Genomic DNA, 20,620 nt, shown 5'->3' with positions numbered 1-20,620 from the left:
TCAACCAATCAGAATAAGTTGGGTCCAGCCAATAGAATTGGTACTGATCAGGACCAACCAGCAGGGTTCTTTGGTGAGTGCTGGTGGGATGTCAGCCTAGTTAACTGGGAGGCATTGTAAAGGTGCCGCCAGAGTTCTTAGAAAATGTAGTTCCTGTATTAGTTTCCTAGAGCTACCATAAGAAAGTGCCATGAACTGAATGACTTAAAACAAATTTATTCTCTTCCAGTTCTGGAGGTTGGGAGTTGAAAATCAAGGTGTCTACAGGGCCATACAAGGTGTCTAAAGGCTCTAGAGAAGAACTTTTCTTTGCCTCTTCTAGCTTCTGGTGGGTGGTGGCCATTGTTGGCATTCTTTGTCTTATAGATGCACCACTTCAGTCTGTGCCTCTATCTTCCCCTGGCCTTCTCCCTTGTGTGTTTGTGTCTCTGTAGCCAAATTTTCCTCTTAAAAGGAAATTACTCATATTGGATTCAGGGTCTACCCTATTCCAGTATGACCTCATCTTCACTTTATTACATTTGCGTAGACCCTGTTTCCCAAATAAGGTCACATTCACAGGTTCCAGGGGGACATGAGTTGTGAAGGGACATTATTCAACCCAGTACAGTTACCTAAAATCCAATGCTCTTACATAGTTGGCATGACACAATTTTTTTAAAGATTTATTTATTAATTTTAGAGAAAGAGTGAGCAGGAGGGAGGGGCTGAGGGAGAGGGAGAGAGAGTCTTAAGCAGATTCCACGCTGAGCACAGAGCCTGACACAGGGCTTGGTCTCACCACCCCCGAGATCATGACCTGAGCCGAAACCAGGAGTCAGACGCTTAACCGACTGTGCCACCCAGGTGCCCTGGCATGACATGAATTAAAAAAAATAAATTCAATATTAAATCACTCACAAACACTATAAAATTTTTCTTTTCTTATTGTGTAGTTAAAAACTGAATTTTTGAATCTTAGTAAAATTATTTAAGTGAGTTATGAATGGTTTTAGTTGGAATGCTATTCTGTACTTTTGTTACTGCATCAGATTAAATAATCACATTTCCTTAGTTATAACTATCTAAATTCTGTTAAAATTTGAGTGTTAGTGTGACAATTTCGTGGAGAATTAATAATATTAATTAATATGTGAGTATGTGTATGAGGAAGTATTATATTTTTATACATGACTTTATTGAATTCAACCAAGTTTTGCTTTTTAAAAAATGGAACTGACCACACTTAGATAAACATAAGTGTATTTAAGAGCAAGTGTAGGAAAGAGGTGAGAAATACAACTGGTGAAAGGCTCGGAAATCATATCTTCTATGGAACATTTGAAAATGGTGCTAATTGTCTTCAAATCTATGAAGAATGGCTTTGTGGAAAAGAGTTTAGACTCTGGAGGGCAGAACTAAAACCAGTGAGTTAAGGTTAAAGAGAAACATTTCAGTGCAATGTAAGATAATATTTTCTCATTGAACTATGTACCATGTACCAAAATGGAGCTGGTGGTCATATAAAGGAGTAAAGCAAAGGTTCCTGGAAGTGCTTAGGCAGGTGCTGCACAGTTACCTCTGTGTGATATTGTAATGGAGATCTTGCCTTGAACAAGAAATTAAAATGGAAGGTCCCTTTTAGCTTCAAGATCTGTTGCAAGTCCTCTTTAAATCTCTCTTTCTATATAGGCCATGAAATCAATATTAATATGTGACAAAGTATTTCTATAAGTTTAAATGCTGCTTCTTTTTTTTTTTTTTAAAGGTTTTTTTATTTATTCATTCGAGACACAGAGATACAGAGAGAGAGAGAGAATATGAGCAGGGGGAGAAGCAGAGGGAGGGGGAGAAGCAGGCCACCCGCTGAGCAGGGAGTCCGATGCGGGACTCAATCCCAGGACCCTGGGATCATGACCTGAGCCGACGGCAGACACTTAACCATCTGAGCACCCAGGCGCCCCAGTTTAAATGCTTCTTAACAGCTGCAAACCTGAGGTTTTGCTCCATGACTTACGTGCTATGAACTGCTCGGAAGAAAAAGGAGGGGGGATACCTAAGAGAAGGGGAAACATCGTTAATAAGTAAGAAAGGTAGGGGATTAAAACTGCTATTCAATGAGTACCTACTATGTGCAGGGTTTATCAGATGAGTTTCTTTATCCATATTATATCTCATATCATTTAATATGCTTAGTTTTTTATTACTCAGTTTGAAATTTATGAGAAACCGTAGTTCTTAATATGATGAATTCTAAAAATAATTGGCATTTTCTTATGTATTCCTCATGTGGAACACAGGATTGTTCTGAAGGCTACATGTGCAAAACATATTTTCAAATTAAACCTGGGACAGTGGTGTCACATCTGGGAACATCTGCCCATGTACAGACATGTCTTCCCACGGAGGTAAGTGGTTTACTGTATCATATTCTCCTTTCCAGTCTTTGTGAAGTATAAATGAAGCAATTTAAATCTGTTAAATATATATTTGAAAAAAATGACTGGCATTGGATCCTGGGCCTGCTCTAGGGGGAGAATTGAACATCATTGGTTAGGGGGTATTTTCTTCTATAATATTGAAAGCAGGAATTGTGGTAAAGCTAAGATCCACTCTGAGTCAATACAGACTGTGGATCTGAAGACCACCAATGCCTTCCGTTGCCTGTTGATTTTTCTCCGGTGAAATCCTCCCAGGACAACACAGATCTGTCCCTCAGCTGATTAATACATGGCTGGAGACCTCTGCCTAGTCTGTCTGCCTTTAACTGTTTTCTCCTATGCCCTTTAAAATATGCTGGACCTGGGTCTTATTCCTTAGGGGACTTCAACCTTGACTTGAAAATCTTGGTAAATTAAATTTTAATAAGGTGATAATGGCTTAGTGGTTTTCTGGGATACTTTCAATTTTATTTTTATCAAAATGCAAATAGCCTTCTTGTATTGTTATTGTTAGTAAGGAAATTTTTAATATATCCATGGCAAAAGTAAACAATAAAGACATATAAAGAGTAAAAAAACTCCCATATGTCCTTTAACTGGAGATAGCCACTTTTAATATTTTAGTAAATGTCCTTCCACACATTTTCTATTATATAGACACATACATATTTTTCTTTTTTTGCAATGAACAAGTCATATATCATGGAGATCTTTCCATGTCAGCAAATGTAGAATTCCATAGTTCTTTTTAAATGGCTTCATTGCATTCCATCCTATGGATATAATCACCATAATTTTGTAGAGCCCATTCTGAAGTAAAATACTTGAATTCTAAAATGGAATTGGTGGAGATCTAATTGTTTCAACACAAAGGAAGAAAATACTAATGCTTGGAATTCTGAGCATCCTGGTAAGTGGGAGAGGACACTTTTCTTGTGAAGGAAGAGCCTTTCTCAGGACCTGTTAAATCAGTCCCATTTGGCAATCCAGTATTAGCTCCCCCTCCATATATGACACTGGCCTAGAAGTAACTCTTGCCAATGTAATTCAGTTTTCAAGTTATTCTTGAGGGTATTGTGTTTGGTAATAAGCTAAGTGCTCCTGGGTGGCAACTCAAATCCTGGTTATTGTTTCATAGTTCAAATAGCCAACATCAAATCTGAGGCCAAGCATGTTAGGAAGCTTTTCAATTCATTATATATTAACTTAAAAAATGCACATGAAAATTGTGATTTAAAAGATGAATTACCAGTTTATGCCTAACAAGTTGGCAGAGATTGAAAAGCACTAAAAAGTGGTGTTGACAGTGTGAGGGAACTGACACTTTTTGGTTGATGTTTTAACTTCACACAGTATAAAGATGGGCACATACTATGAACAATTTATTCCAGTTCTAGGAATTAACCTCATAAAATAGAAATCTCTTCAACATTTTTCGTTTTAAACATTTTCTAAAAAATTTCAAACATGAAAAAGTTGCAAAAATTTTGAAGTCAATATCCATATACTCATCACCTAGATTCTACCATTAACATTTGCTGTGTTTGCTTTATTATATGTCTGTCCTTCTACTCATCTATCAGTACATCTTATTTTTTGATTTAATACTTTTACCTCGAAGTAGATTGCAGACAAATACTCATAGAATAATTAGAAATGTACACAGAGATTTACCTGCAAGTACATTCATCTCAACATTATTTATACTAGGAAGAAATGGGAACTACTGAAATGTATACAATAATGGATTGGTTAATTATGGCACATCTCTATGATGGCAGTTTTGATTCAGTAGGTCTGGAATAGGGCCTGAGAGTTTGCAGTTCTAACAAGTTCCCGAACACTACTGCTTCTGCTGGTCCAGGGATCACATTTTGAGAACCACTGCATTGCTCTATGATAGAATGCTTAGCATATTTGAGATGCTGTACAGCTGAGATAGTTAGTTAATATGATATATGACAGAGTCGATATTACAATAATCTTGGTGGGATGAAAGATGTCTCAGGTTGGGTTTGCCAGAAGCAGAGCCTGAAATGGAGTTGCCTGTTCAAGTGATTTGTTATGGATGAGCTCTTAGAAGAAAGAGAGTGACAAGCAGAATAAGACAAGGGATAAAAGCTAAGGAAGAATGTGGTCTCTGCTAGAAACGAACTTGGGTCTGATCCCATGGGAAGCTCTGGAGCACAAACTACACCCAGAATTAGTTCCACTTTGTGTCATTGGGATGGGTCTTTTGTACTCTGTGATAGTTACTGGCTTGTCATTCAGTCATTGGATGAAGTGGAGGTGCACATAATTTCCCAAGCCAGGTGACTCCAGTGTTACTGAGTAATTCTTCTGTGTGTTGTTATCAGCTAACAATCAAAACAGCTAAGTGGAGGTGGGTGCACTGGTCTGAAGGGGAGCTAGAATGGGCATCAACAGTGTCCACTACCAAAGAATAATGTGAAACCAACAAAACGGGATCTACAGGAAAATATATATTTAAGTTCTGTATTTATTTATTTATTTATTTATTTAAATGGAGAGGCAGGCTCTCTTTTTTTTTAAGATTTTATTTATTTATTTGACAGAGAGAGAGAGAGAGATAGTGAGAGCAGGAACATAAGCTGGGGGAGTGGGAGAGGGAGAAGCAGGCTTCCCGCCAAGCAGGGAGCCCGATGCAGGGCTAAGTCCCAGGACCCTGGGATCATGACCTGAGCCAAAGACAGACGCTTAATGACTGAGCCACCAGGCGCCCCTAAGTTCTGTATTTAGATGCAAGGAGGGAGACAATGCTGTTTTGGAAAATGTGTTTATTTTTCAAAGAAATATTTCATAGAAGTATGCCATTATGTTAACATGTGTTTTAAATGAACTAATAAATATACTTTTATAAATTTTAGTTTTAACTGCTAATACAGTGAATGTCAATAGATAAACTCTATTAAACAGAAGCTCATTGGGATCTTCAATGAATTTTAAATGTGAAAACGGGTCCTGAGGCCAAAAAGTTTGAGAACCATTGATTTAGATCAAGGAAATATTACAATATTACATGTGAAGAACACTGATAACTAGAATATATAATAAACACACAAGTAAGAGTTGAAAAATCATAATAAATAGAATATTTATCATAAGTAGAATTCATTCATGATGAGAAGCATCCCAGGGGCCATAGGTAGGCTTGCATACATTGCTATGAGGAATATTTGGGGGCTCTGGAGATGTTAAACTGGAAGTGAAGACCTAGGAAAGTTGGTTGTCTTCAGATACCTAGAAGCCTGTTCTGTGGAAGAGAGAATAATAAGTTTACTTTGTTTTTGAGGATAAAACCAGTTTGTGTTTGGAAATTATTCTAGATAATTCTCTCTAATGTTTAGTGTTGCCTACAGTGAAGTTGGTCACCTTGCAAAGTTGTATGCTGCCTCCCCTTTCATGATGATGTTCATCAACAGAGTGAATACAGTTGAGTGGTCATTTACTGAAATGCTTGGATGCTTAAAACACAAGGCAGATGATGAGTGAGTGAAGTGGAATGATGGGAAGTGCAGTGGAGAAGTGGAGAAAGCACAACTCATCCAATAGGGCAGCAGACATGCAGCTCCATGAGGATTTTAAAGATGAGGCACAGGTCTGGATTTTTGTGCATTGGCTTAATTAAAACAAAACAAAACAAAAGCTGTGGAGGTCATGTAGACTATACTTATGGGCTGCAGATTGTCCTTAGGCCACCACCCTGTAACCTAGCCTCTATTATTAAAGAAAGGAGTCCTGCATTGTATAGAAGACTAACCTAGGGGACCTCTGAATTCTCTTTCGAATTTAAAGCCCAAAAAGTTCCATATCTCTGCATTTCCAATTTAAAGATATTCTGCTAATAGTTGTTTCAGTTTTGTTTTTTTTAAATTTGGCCACGTATAATGTGGGAAATCAGCTCACTTCCTTGTTCTAACCAGAATCAGCCTTCTTGATTTTAGAAAGATGGCTGGATTCATGATTTTTATGACTGTAATATTATCTACAATGGTATGTAATAATTACAGGATATTTATTTATTTATTTATTTATTTTTAATTATTTATTTTTAAAAGATTTTATTTATTCACTTGAGAGAGAGAGCGCGCATGCACAAGCAGGGGGAGCAGCAAGCAGAAGGAGAGGGAGAAGCAGTCTCCCCGCTGAGCAAGGAGCCCAAAGCAGGGCTCGATCCCAGGACTCTGGGATCATGACCTGAGCTGAAGGCAGACGCTTAACCGACTGAGCCACCCAGACACCCTGATCACAGGGTTTTTAAAATCGAAGCAAAATATAATGGAATATATAAGTGAAGTAATTTGTAAGAATCATAATCTATACCTTCTTTGAATTTTTAACATAGAATTCAAAATGACAGTTAATGAGATGATATTCAGAAATCTACTAAATTTATTGGGGTATTCTTTAGTACTGGTTTGGGGGAACAGGAATTCTTATAGTTTAATCATATTAGATAACACATTTATTGAGAATAGTTAATAAGATTTGCTTGTGACATTTCTGAGTTAGTGAAATTACAACCAAGACTCTGGCAGTTTTTGGACAAGATATTTTCTTTAGCAGTGACTGAAAGAAATCCATTGCCTCAATTTAAAATCTTTGATATGAATGACTATTTTCACCAGGACCCAATGTAATCAACTCTGGTCCTTGAAATATCTTATGTAACACTTATTTCCGTAAATGTATATTGGTATAATACTTCACTTTATCACCTTATGATTTTTTGGATTTACCTGAATACTTTTCTTAGATAAATTAAGATTTGATCATTTATTTAACAATAGTAAAAACATTTAATAATTGGTCTGCTTTAACAAATATGAGTTTATTGTGAAAGTCCTTATTGAAGCCTTACTTATATAAATTAAATAATAATTTAAGAATGGAAGTGGGAATACAAGCCGTTTATCTCAATTAGACAAATATTTGATGAAAATTTGTCATTATTAACCTTTAAAATGATATGTGTATATTATTGCAAAATAACTGCTAAACTTTAAAAATATTTTGTAAGATTCTAGATGAACTCATTGGCTAATAAAGACTGCAGTGACTAGTGTGGAGAAACAAGGTGATAGTTTTCTATCATGTATAGCATTAAACCACTCTTAATAAAAGGAAACAGTGAGATGAATATTCAACATGAGTATTGACTGTTAATAATCAGTAGTAAAAATGATTAGTGCATGCTTAGAAGAGGAAAATATCTGAGAAATTCTCTCCTATAGAAAGAATTGTCTGGCTGACATTGCTTTGCATTTTCGTTTTATCTCTGACTTCTTCATTTATGAAATTCTGAATCATTTTCATAGAATGGAGATGCCCAGATTTTGCCCTTTAATTAATTCATTTCAGATACCTATATATATTTTAAGTTGGTCAATTATTTTTTGTATTATTGAAGTTTGGATTCTTCTAAAGTTAGATTGCTAAAGTTCCATTTCTACCTCTTGAAGAGGTATCAGAGATGGGTGTGGAGCGTATTTTATTTATTCATTTACTATCTTCATTACTTTAGAGCCTCAGGTTGTACCTTCAGATTACATTTTTTAAAACTATGAAAATGATAGAGTCATAAAAATAGCAATAGTATGCTACTGGAAAAAGGATTTTTTGTCCTAGGGCCTTGTAGTTCGCTAACTGGCACTTTCCTTAGTCCAGGGCAGGTAGAATATTATAGAGAGCCCCCACAAAAACAACCTATCATAAATTCCCTGAAGCATAAAGCCGAGAATCAGTAACTGGAGATGATCTCAATTGCCAAAAGAACATATTCAAGAGAATGATGATCTTCTGAGGTAACCAGGTCTTCAGATATACTCATTTGCCCTAAGGATTTTATTAAGTGGCTTCGAGGATGAGTTCTATTTTGTATGTCCAAAATAGACTATGTCAGAATATTGTAGAGTTTTTTTTGTTTTTGTTTTTGTTTTTTTAGTAATGGAATAAATGACAAGCCACAGTTCTCAGTTAGTGTTAACACTTTCTCTGTAAAGCAACTGCTATTTTTAGACTAAAGTATAAACATGTTGGTAAATGTAAATGATGAGTAATAAGCATGATTTTCCCCAATATTTGAAATGTAATTATTAAAGCATTGTTAAAATGCCAGAAGTCTTTTATATTTAATGTGTGTAGACGCAAATGGAAGCATGTATAGTAGTCACTCAGTATTTATTGCTATGATGAATCTAATGTTGATAGATAAATGGGTTTTAAAAGAAAATAACTATTAATACAGCAGACCCAATCCCACTTCTGTGTTTTTCTTGAGGTATTTTGAAAAAGTTAAAAGACAAAGCAAATCTTTGTTTTATTTAATTTAGGGTGTAAATATATGCCATAGAGTAATGTGGTATTTGAGAGTGGAGAGTATAGGACATTCTCAAAACCAATCAGGACTGATTAGGATTTGCAACTCTAATAAAATTGTGGATTATTGCACTAGATATAGTATTTTTATGCAAATTATATTTCTTTACCATATGACAGAAGTGTTAACTTATTCTTAGAACTCATCAGAAACTACATATAAAGATGTAGCACTAAAACTGTTTGATGTAATGAAATCTTAGTGGTATTAAAGCAACTTAGTGTTCTTTTGTGAAGCCAGGGAATCTTACAGGGAAATGTTTCATATTCTCCTGACTCTTCTTTTTTCTCTAGGCCCTTGGTACCTGAATAAATATCACTTTGCAAAATTCAAAGAGTGTATTAGGTTCATTGAGAACCTATAACCTAAATGGCTTCTTAAGGTTACTTCTACGTTTGAAATTCTCTGTGCTCTGTTCTCCTTGGCAGAGCAAAGAGAGAATCTGTTTTCTTTGAGAGAAATCAAGTTGAATCAATTCAGGTAGATAACTAATTCCTTTTCTATTTATCAAGCTAGTAAAAAAGCTTTCATAAAGGCACCTAATATATTCATTGTATTTTAACTCAGCAGCACATCAAAGTTTTCTTTATGTATAGTTCTAATATTGAGGGGTTTTTTAAAATCAAAAGATTATTTCTAGCCATAGATGTGTACTTGAGAGAATATTGAACTGGTATTTCTGTATAAAAATCCTGACAGGCTTTCAATGTGGAATGCTTATGTTCAGTTGTAAAGGTCTAACAAGAACCAATTGTTTCTGAGGAAGGACACTTAATGTATTACTTTAATTGTTCTAATTACATGTTCCTCCCATTTCTTTTAATGAGTTTGAGATGCTTTTCATGAAATAGCTTAAAAATATATACTTAATGGATTGATAGAGAGTTTCAAACTTTATGTGGGTCTTTTTTCATGGAGAATTTCTGAGCAGGATATCTTGATTTTATAATTGAATCTAAAATAAATGAAAGTGAAACCATTATTTTGTATTTCTTTCTCCCCCTTTGATTTTTTTTTTTTTTTTTGAAGCCAGTGGAAACGCCATGTGTGTAAAGGGATACATTGTCTAAATCTTAGTTAAATTGAAAAGGTTAATTTAAAAAAAATATTTTCTGGAGTGAAAGAAATATGCATTAGCATAATTTCCTATGCAGGGCTCAAAAACAGTGTTGTCATATACTCTAAAGAAATTGAATGTTACAATGGAAATGTGTGATCTCATGGTGAACTATAATCTTCAGATGTTTGGAGGGTTGTTTTCTAGGTAGCTTGAATGAAATTAGTTGCTTGTATGGATTTTTTTAACTGTCAGATAAAGATGAACTATTGTATAGAATATTATTTTGCTACAGAACCATTGCTTAGAACTAGGGACATACATGTAGATTGCTACTTATTAATAGGACTCTATAGCCCCCAATATTTCTTCCACTAATACCTGAAGTGCCTACTATTAAAGGGCCTTTATTAAAAATGTAGATGGATTATTTTGTAGGGAGAGAACAAAACAGTTTCAAACTGGATTAGTGGTTCCGAACCCTACTATGGATCTGGTTAGATTATTCTGATCACCACTGTGTTCTTAGAAGCATCTAGCCCAGTGCCTGGCATATAAATGCCAAAAACTAATATAGTCTATATTTTGATTTTTGTGGATTGAACTATCTAGAATTTCCTGTCTCCTAATATACTGCCAACTTAACTAAAAGTCAGCAATGTTAGAATAAATATTTTATCATTATTAACTTATTGTCTATTTATTAAGTGGTACTTAGAGAATGAAATGCCAGGAATATTTGTTAAAGTTTATTTCTGAATTTCTGTGCCTAAGGGTGAATAATAGTCTTACTTTAAAGTTGGACTGTGTTAAAGGTTTTCAAAGTGAAAAGCTAAGGGGAAAAAACTCTTAAGAGTAAGGCGTCAAAGTGTTTTTAATAGTTATTGTTTTTGATTGCGTAAATGGGGTATGGGAACTTCAATTACGTTTTTCCGTATGGTGCTTGCAGATTTACTGTTTTAGAGGTATTCTTTGCTCTTAGCACATTATTAGTCTTTTGTATGTGTGCTAAGCATTGAGAAGTCACATCTGGTTCTAGCTGACCCCAAAGAGTACAGGTTTGTTTCAGCTATAGCTTAGAATGGGTTGGAAGGAGTAGGAAGGCTGTCAAGCTGGCAGTGTTACATAGAGAACATCCAGGTGGGTGCCTGAAGAATGCCTTCTTTGGTGGGTGGGTCAGAGGGTACAGCAGCCTGACTCATTAAATGTGGTCTCTACACTCTCGTTGCTTGTCCCTCACTTATTTTGAAGGAAAAGAAAAGTAGTTGTGATCTGAAAGTGATACCGCTTGGATGAGATAGTTAACATGACCACTGACTAATCGGAAGTGACACGATTAATGCTTTTTTCCCAGTAATTATTTATGAAATAGTTCACCCTCACCCTCCCTTTGGGTTTGTTAGATGTGAAACAACAGGGAAAAAATATATGATGATCTCAAACTATGAAATTCTCCTGTTTATAAACCTCCTTATTTTCAACTATATTACACTTTTCTCCCTCTGAATGTACACTCTGCTCTGTACACTCTTTTTGTCTCAAGACCCTCAAAGATAGCAGTCCCTTTTTTTATTTCTCTTACCTTCTTTCTTAGTCTTGACCTTGCCATCTCAGTGATGCCCACAACACCTAAGTTCCATGGTCGCATACCTTTATGCCATCCTTAGGTTGCCACTTCTTAGTCCTCTTCTATAATCCTGTCTCACCTCTTTGCTTCACGACCTGATTTCTTGAATAAGTAATCTATAATACCTTCCTTCTTGTCACTCCTTTCAACTTCAACTCTTTTTCTCTTGACTTCTATCAAAATCAAGCTATGGAAATTGATTTCTTCTAAGTTACTAGTTACCTTGTAATCACCATGTCTAGTGTGACCACGTTGCAACATTTGACGTGATTGACTAAGCCCTTTCTTCTTTAATTGTCTCTCCTTTTTGCCTCTGTGACACTGGTGACAAAGGATTATTTTTATTCTCTCTAACAGGTTATTTTCACTATTATTCTGTGGTTAATATCTTCCCTAAATCAGAGTCCATGGGGGAGTATTGAAGGTCACCTCATGCAAACAAAGATGAATCCAGAGGACAAGGGTGGGGCTGGAAATGAGAAACCATATCAGTAGTCATGACTGTAGAGCTAATCAGGATCTTGGGCAATTACCTCAAATAAAGCTGAAGTGCCCATAGCCTTTCAGTTTGACAGCTGGCATTCTGACAAGTCAGCTTGATTTAAAAACACATGGTTGGAATCTGGCAGTGAGAAACTTGAGGGCTGGGATTCCATCTGTCCCTCTGTCCCTCTGGCTGCCTTATGAACCCATCGACCAATCTCTGTTTCTATGCTGACTCTCAATACTTAGGAAAGAGGCTGTACCATATGCTGGACATTCTTGAAGTATGATTCTAACTTCCCAAAATGTTTTTCCAAATCATACGCGTTTGGTGACACAAGGTGTTGGAATTAACCTGCCAGGAGGAGTCTAGTATCTTTTTTTTTTTTTTTTTTTTTTTTTACCACTTATTACATCTTGGGTTCTTGGGAATGGCTGTAGGAGATCTACATGGTGGTAAGTATAGAAGGTAGTGGTGGGAAGCAAGAGGGGCTCTGCACTAAAAGTAATTTTGGATGGAACGTGGGAGTGTTAAGACTTTAGATTGGTTTGAGAAGTAGTTAGAGTTTTTAGCATGGTTTGTTTAAATCTCCCCTTCTGAGGAGTAGTAGGCTGTCCATGTTAGGGCATTAATCAGGTTGTTGGTGTGTTGTTAGGTTCCTGAATCTGGGATTTCCATTCAAGTTAGTAAGGAGTACTGAGAATCAGAGAGACAGACCAAGTCAGAACCTATTAAGGAAAGCTGAGATTGAAATACCAGGAAGTGCAGTACAAACATTGACACCCTCCCCCGCAAAGTGAAGGGAATGATGGTGTCACAGGTTTGAAATTAGGCAGAGAGGAGACTACAGTGAGGTTAGGTGGTGAAAAAAGGGAGGAGGACCTGAATGACCGCCGCAACCAATTTGGAGTGTGCTGGATCTTCTTTGCATTTCATGGATGAATGGTTTTGAGTGTATCAGACAAGTTTAAGGAGTTAGGTAGAGTGGAGAGGTAGTGTGAATATGTGGGAAGGAGAATCAGATGAGGTCTATAATTTGAATGCTTTCTCTTAGCTCTCCTTGTTTTAGTCTCTTGCTTATTTGAGGGTATCTGGTGAGTCTTTCTGGATGTTCTACAGCTGTTGCAGGTATTGGTTGGTAGCTGGGGTTATTTATAGCTTGCTCAGAGGTGATGAGAAGCAGCTGAGTGGAAGCTGTGGTGTCTAGTGTTATCTCCCCTAATCAACTGCTGGCTCCTTGAGTCCAGGATTTATAGCTTACTTATTTTATAGCACTTTCTCAGGGACTCATTTTGAATGAGGGGCATACCAGAAGTATTATAAAGAACAATCTATAGAAAGTTTTATTCTATAGAAAAGCTTTTTGTGAAAATATGCAATATGGCATTATTGCTGTATGATAGGCATTTTATGAAATAATGAAGAAAAAACCAAGAATATACTTGTCTGAAATCTGTTGTTTATAGAAGCTCCAAGGTATATTAACATGAAATTTCAATTGCCATTTATCCCAACGGACGAAAAATGTCCTATTTGACAGAAGATTTTTTTTTTTTTTTACATATGATTGGTAGTTTAGTGTTCTTTTTAAAAATAATAAACAAATGAATGTTTCAGGAAACCTGTGATAGATTGAATCAGGTGGAACTGATTTAATGTTATGGATAATTACATAATTAGTGCTGTAAAAAATAAACCATACTATCTACTTGATGGACTGGAGCTGCTGTGAAGGAGGTGTGTAATTATACAATCAGCATCCTCCTCCTATGCTGATTCTAGGTAATCCTTTTTCTGTCTTGTCTGAGAAGGGACTTCCTGTCTTGTGTTTCCTGATGTTATTTAAGTGAACAAAGCTGAACATTGAATAGTTTCCAGTCCCTTGATAAGTCTCTCCATGTTCTGTTTCTATGTGAGAGTATCCTCTGAGACCAGTGGCATTCCAACTTTTTGATATAAACCCACAACAAGACATACATTTTACAGCAGAACCCAGTACACTCCACATACACATACTTGAAACTAAGGTTTATGAAATAATTTGTTTTTATATGCCCTGCTTTACTAATCTATTCTGCTGTATTTAATTTTTTTTTTTTTTTTTTTAATTCTGGTCGAGGCCCACCACTTGATTTCAGAACCTGCTAATGGCTTATGACTCTCATTTGGAAAATACTACCTAGACTTTTGGTGATTGCTAATGTTAGTGGAAAGGATTCTGAAAGTAGTGTAATGGGGCTGCCATGGGCTTTGGGTAGCAGGTGGCGTAGCGTGGTTGATAGAGCAAGGGCTTTGGAGTTGGGCAAATTTGGTTTTAAATCCCAACTTTCCTTCATTTTAACTGTATGCTTTGAACCTTCTTGAGCCTCAAATCCCTCATCTGTAAACCTGGGCCCCAAATACTTAAGGGAGTCAGGAGGTGGGGAATCAGAGGCTGTGCCTAAGTGGGGTTGATGTGTGCATTAAATGATATCATGGAAGAAACACCTGGCCAGTGCTGGGACAGTAAAACACATATTGCGGGCAGTTCTCCATAACTTTTATATTCCTTTCCCTGCTCTTTTTCAACATCAGACATGTCCACAGTTGAAGGGTGTGGAAACAGTCCCTGCCTCACAGGGTGGTTTATGAGGATCAGATAGGATGATGGGGGCAAGGATAATAAATATTAATTTTTATTAGTGCCACTTAAGGCAGCTTTACGGTTTCAGAGTAAATGTGTGCAAGGGGGATCGAGTCCTACAATGGTTAATTGACAGTAGTGAAAAACAAAACTGGTTCTGAAATTCTGTGTTGTGACTCTTAGCAGCAAGGATTGTTTTGAGATACAGTGGTGTTGCATGTTGATATTGGAGAGCTGCTACCAAAACTGCCAAAGGATGATTTATAACAGTGCCCGTTATAAATTGCTATATACAGGTGGTTCCATTTTGCATTATATGTAGAATTTAAAGAAACTTTAAAATTATTCAACAAAGGATTTTGCTTCATTAAGACCTGGAAAATGAACATCAGAAGACAACTAATTACCTATTGTATAATATTTGTCAAGTTTTCTTTACCTTAACTGGAATACAGTATAATAATGTAATTGTGAGACTTAGAAAAAAATGTAACTTCCATCTGACTGCGTGAAATTTTGGAGAGGGGAGAATTATCATTGTACAATTGTATGTTGTTTATAAAACCACCTCCTTTTCTTTCAATGTGTTATAGTTCTTACTACTGCTGAACTAGTTCATGACTTTGAAGTGCTATTTCCTCGCTAGTTCCAATTTTTAACTTTCTTGCCTGAAAGGAAATTTCTCGGTTTTTATGCAGTCTGTGCTCCTCTCTTCCATGCATCTTTTCTCTGGGATTCAACAGATATTGTGATTATTTAGGGGTAACCTGGGCTCTGTTGGTCGTGGGAAGGGATATAAATCAGCTAAGGCAAATATGAAGCAATGGCAGCTACAAAGCATCTTTTCCGTCTCTTATTTTCCACGGTGTCCAGTCTCTGCTTGCTCTGAAATTTTTAGGTATATGTTGATTGAGTGTACTTAATTTCTTTGCCTTTTCTATGTTTTCATCCCCTTACATCACATTAAGAAATCCCCTAACGCTTGTGTTACGTTCAGCTCACCCTTCCAGACATTCAGGAGAAAAGGCCTGGCTCCTTTAAGACAGAAGCACCTTTTTCTCTGCCAGAAAGCTCATTGTAAAACTGAAGGGCTTAACCAAAAAGGGCTTTAATGTAAATTGAATGAATATTGATAGAGAAAGGAGGTTAATTGGCCTTAGTAACTTGGTTGCTAAGGAAGCATTTTCCTGATTGGGAGGAAACTCTCCTGGGTGTTGTGCATCTTGTTGTGGACCTAAGATGCTTTGTTTTATCTCTTGCTTTCTGTTTCTGAGTTGGAAGAGGAAAGAGCAGAAAGCTATCATAGGAATGAAAAGCTGTGGGAAGCAGATGGTTGCTCTCTCTTAGCTACAGAAAGAGAGAGCTAAATCCTGACTAGCAACAAGCCAATGCCAGCAAGGACTCTTTGTTTAAGGCAGACATTTGGAAATACCATGAGGGCAAGATATAAAGAACTTGCATAGGAGAACAGAGAGAGGTTGGACTAGGGTTTTTTCAGTTCCTGAAAACATGCAGGTGAGAGAAATTAAAGGACATTGTGAGTGGATATCCAACAACCACATTAAATAATAAGGTTACATGTTTTCAGTGTGGGTGAGGTTATTAAGAGAAGTTATTCAGCTTGTATTTAGTTTGCATTTTGAAGGTTTTATACTATATTATATGTTAAGTTTAGTAGATTTAGAATTTGTTAATCTATAATTATCTTAAAAAAGAATGTCTAGTTACAGATATCTCTTTATGTTATCATATAGTTTATTGCTTAGTGTAATAAAAGTAAATTTGGAGTAAATAAATTAAAAATTTTCAGGGAAATAATTTTTTTACCAAAACCAAAATGTCTTTGAATGTTGACTAATCCATATATGCTAATTATCCTTTTAATTGATTTGTGAAATATTATCTCCACATACTAAATGGTACTTCAGTAGCCTCAGGGAGTTAGTGCCTATATTTTAGTTTATTTCACTTTTTTTTCACTCACTGAATACTTTTGAGTATCTGCTGAGCATCAGGTATTGCGTTAAAGGGTACCAAAAGAAATAAAGCACTCCTAGGAAGTAGTGACATAATTCTCAGGAGAGTTTGGAAAACAAAAATAGTTTTGCTGCCATTTTATGGTCTGTTTTAGCTTTTCTAGGTTTTCTTCATTGTTGACATTGAATATTATTATTTGTAATGAGTATTATTATTTAGTTTTTTATGACATGTTTAAATTGTGAAATTCTTTTCAACAGTGTTATTTGGATTTTTTTTGTAGACATAGACCTAAAGAGATAATTAGAAGTTCTTGGCTCCTCCTATGACCCTGGATGGGGTCATCCTTGATAACCTCTCTGGAATTTATCTGCTTTTCCTGGCCATATACTCTTATACTTTGAGTGTGATAGGAGGAAAAGAGGAAAAGCAAAATGTGGCGAACCTTTTGAGGGCCTCTGATTATAATAATATTCTCAGAGAAGCTAGTTTACCATGGAACTACTTATGTATAACCAGAGGGCTTAGTCATCAATGATGACTCCCACACTGCAAGGCCAGACAGCATGATCAAGTAAAACACATTGATAGAATAATAGAATAAATTGGACCCCTTCAATAGGATAGTAATAGAATAACGTATTAAATATATGGAGAGTACTTAATAGTCTCCTTCCTTTTTAAATGTGAAGGTACAGGTACTTTCTAATAGTTAAAAAAATTTGTGTGCTAAGTCCACATTTTCAGATTTATCTGCTCCCTAATTCTAAACTTGCTTCACGATCTATTGGTTTAGGCTTCTTATATCCTTTGTAACTTGGATTGTCTTTCAAAGATGTGAGGTTTAGTTAATGAATGGTGTCTTCAGGAGAAAGGAGAGCAACAAATATAAAGTTCAGTGTTAAAAGGTAAATAGTTTGTAGATTTTAAGCAAATTGATGAATAATGAGAGAGCACAATGAGAGAAACTGACATGCCAATATTTAGTGGCCCTTTGGATGTCACATTTATTTTAACTTAGTATTTATTACCTTGTAATAAGTGTATTGTTTATTTTTTTTGTAGTTGTGAGAGAGACTGCACTGAGCTGAGATTAAAAAATTTTTTTTTTAGAACTCAACTGCTTCTATTAAGATGAAGCTCAGCTAGTAAACTCATTAAGTAAGGACCCTAGGCAGTTCTCTAGTGTTGAGACTGAAAGCACAGTATTGCAGACATCTTTGCATCACCGTCATGAATGACCTTGAAGGAAGCCAGCACTTCATAAAGCAAAATCCTCTCTGTGGCACTTTGTTCCAATTTGATTGATGCTTTAGAAAAAGCTGTAAGATTTTCTTTTCTTTATAGTGTGGAGCCTATACTCCTTATACTTCATAGATTTTTGTACTTGTCTGGAGTATTTTGTTGGCAGGTTTTTATAGGTTCTGATCTTTCACTGACTGTAATACAAGTAAGCAGTGAAAACTCTCCTTTGATCAATTATTATTAGGGAGTGAGGTCTTGGTGCATTGGGATCATAGTTTTTACGAATGGAAAAATACTGAATTTCTAACTTGAGTGTAATACAATCATTTTTCTTCCATCATAATCTTTCCAAGCATCTCAGTTGGTCGCAGGGTCTTTAATACTGACGTTTTATGATTTATATTATTCAAAGGATATACATTTCTGTCTAGCCGCTATCCACTGTGCTTTCTTAGATTGATAATTCCCCTCCTTTTAGTTTTTACCTTAATGTTCAGTGACAGTTTAGTGTACATTTTTATATCCAAAGAAGAGGACACCAGAAACCTTAGAAGATAAAATGTTTATTTTACCTCTTTGAAGTTACTTGATCATCTCCTATGTAAGAAGTTATAAGTAAGGAGTAATCATTCATTTGTCTTCTCTGAGCACTGCTGGAGGAACATCAGGCTCTGGAAGGTGTGTAAAGGCTATATTGGGACCCTTGGGGCTCGGTGTTTAAGAGTTCCCATATGCATTACCATGAGGTGGAGCTAATATCGGGTGCAATCTGATGTATTGCCGAGACCATTATAGCCTTCTCCTCTCTACCAGGGAGCCCCATCAGCCCGTGCCTCCAAACCTCAGCGCCTCACTTACCCCCTTTGGGATCTGAATTCACTGTTCCTGACCTACTTCTTCTAACCTGACACTGAATTTTGCATCTCGATTGGCCCACCTTTCTGCTTTTCCTTATAATTGGTCCTGTATGAATCTCCAGTTATTTCTGACTGCACCTTTGCAATTCGACTCAAATTCATGAGGTCGCTTCCTTTGTTTTGCAGTTTGGTTTGATGCGGTATGGTTCTATCTGAACTAAGCCAGTCGTTTGGTTTTTTTGGATAGGCTTCCAGTCCTAATCATTAAACTTCTGTCTTATGAAAATAAAAGGGTAAAATCAGACTTTTTTTTTCTAGGCCCCTTGACCATAGCAATCCATGTCTCCTGGAATTCAGTGAAGTGACTTTGTGAGAAATTTTGAAGAAGGTAGTAAAAATATGAGAAGTGTAATTTAGGAACACCTAAATACCTGTTCTCTTAGATCTTCTCATTTGTTGAACCCAGAAATAGCTCAGTAAACAGGCACTTAGCCAGGCTGAGTTTTTTTCCTTCAATTATGTGATTAACGTCATGTCTCACGGGCAGCTTCATTTTGAAGACCCTCTTGAGAGTCTTTGAACACCCTTCATTTATTCTAAATCCCTTATATAATATATTTTCTGGCTGATGGACGTCTAGATTTTTCTCTTTTAGAAGGACACTGTGAATGCATTGAGACAAAGTTTCAGCCTTTTATCCAGCTGTTGGTAACTTTTCATTATTTTTTTAACCAAACTACTGAAATGATTAGAAATCCATTTACTTTCATGAAATAGAAGGCAAATCAATAAGTATGGAAGACTGAGGTTTTAGTAAACAGATATATTTATAATTTTTCCATATAGTCACAATCAAGGTTTTCTTCAAAACTGATTTTGTAAACTAGGTATATAAACAGTTATAGCAGAGAATTTAAAATTATTAATGGCACACATAGAATATAGAATTGCAGTAGGTACTCACTAAATTTCTAAGAAACTGTTGCTCTATTAAGCTTGTAAAGTAACAATGGGTATTTGCAAAAATATGTTAAAAATTCTTTTAGAAAATGTTTTGTATTATTCAAAAGCTATATTAAAGGACTATTGTATTTATTTCTAATTATTTCATATTTGGCCCTCAAATGCATTTAAGATGTCAAAATATTTTATTTTTACTTGTGACTTGATTGTTGGTTGATTACAATATGCATTTTGGAGTAATAATGAATTAAAATTGGTACTATTGAATTAGAATAAAAGCTTACAAATTTTAAACAGATGTGACTGTGGATGTCACATAAAAAGTCTTCATTTAAAAAAAATTTAACTGGGTCAGTGGTGGATTCATTACAAGATGTTTGAATGAGTTTTTCACCAAATGATCATTTCCCATCACTCATCAATTCAATTATCAACTTTTATTGAATAACTACTATGTACTACTTAGTAAAAAGAAAAAATAATTAAGATGTTATTCCTACTTCCAAAAAATGTTTAAAAGCTACATATTTTAATAAACAGTTGAGTGGATTCTACAAAGAAAATATGTTCTGTTATTATGTTACTGTTATTTAAAGCCAGTTATAATTTATAATATGAAATAATGGAATAAAATTAAAAGTGGCAATAGAATTAATAAAGCCATGAAAAGTAGCAATAGACAAATAAAATAGTAATAGCCTTAGGGATATAACTGAAATACAAAACATATGTATATTATAATCCTGTTTTGCATGTGCCTGAGTGATTATGTTTTAAGTATGTGTTTTGACTCTATATTGCTGCCTAAAAAGCCACTGCAAAATGTAGTGATTTTAAGTAACAATCTGAGTCTAGAGTCATTTGATGTCTCAACTGGACTACACATCCAAGATGGCTTTTTCACTCCCATGTTTGACACCTTAATTCAGATGGCTGGAATTCTTGCTGCTGGCAGGACATCTCTTTC

The 20,620-nt window shown here is 35.7% G+C and overlaps 1 protein-coding gene across 18 annotated transcripts in view; it reads left to right on the top strand.

Annotated features, from left to right (window-relative positions):
* The window catches only part of ATG10 (autophagy related 10), a 404,709-nt gene that overhangs the window by 227,201 nt on the left and 156,888 nt on the right, over positions 1–20,620 (top strand). For 17 of the 18 annotated variants that reach the window (XM_036067321.2, XM_036067272.2, XM_078067096.1 and 14 more), the window contains one exon: positions 2,280–2,387. In XM_036067321.2, coding sequence (XP_035923214.2) covers positions 2,280–2,387 — 108 coding nt within the window. Of the gene's footprint in view, positions 1–229; positions 329–2,279; positions 2,388–20,620 lie in introns of all 18 variants that reach the window. The other variant, XM_078067101.1, reaches the window with a different exon arrangement.

The sequence above is a fragment of the Halichoerus grypus genome, chromosome 2, assembly GCF_964656455.1.
Source record: "Halichoerus grypus chromosome 2, mHalGry1.hap1.1, whole genome shotgun sequence".
In the NCBI taxonomy this organism is placed as follows: Eukaryota; Metazoa; Chordata; class Mammalia; order Carnivora; family Phocidae; genus Halichoerus; species Halichoerus grypus.
This window is presented reverse-complemented; position numbering and strand designations above follow the sequence as displayed.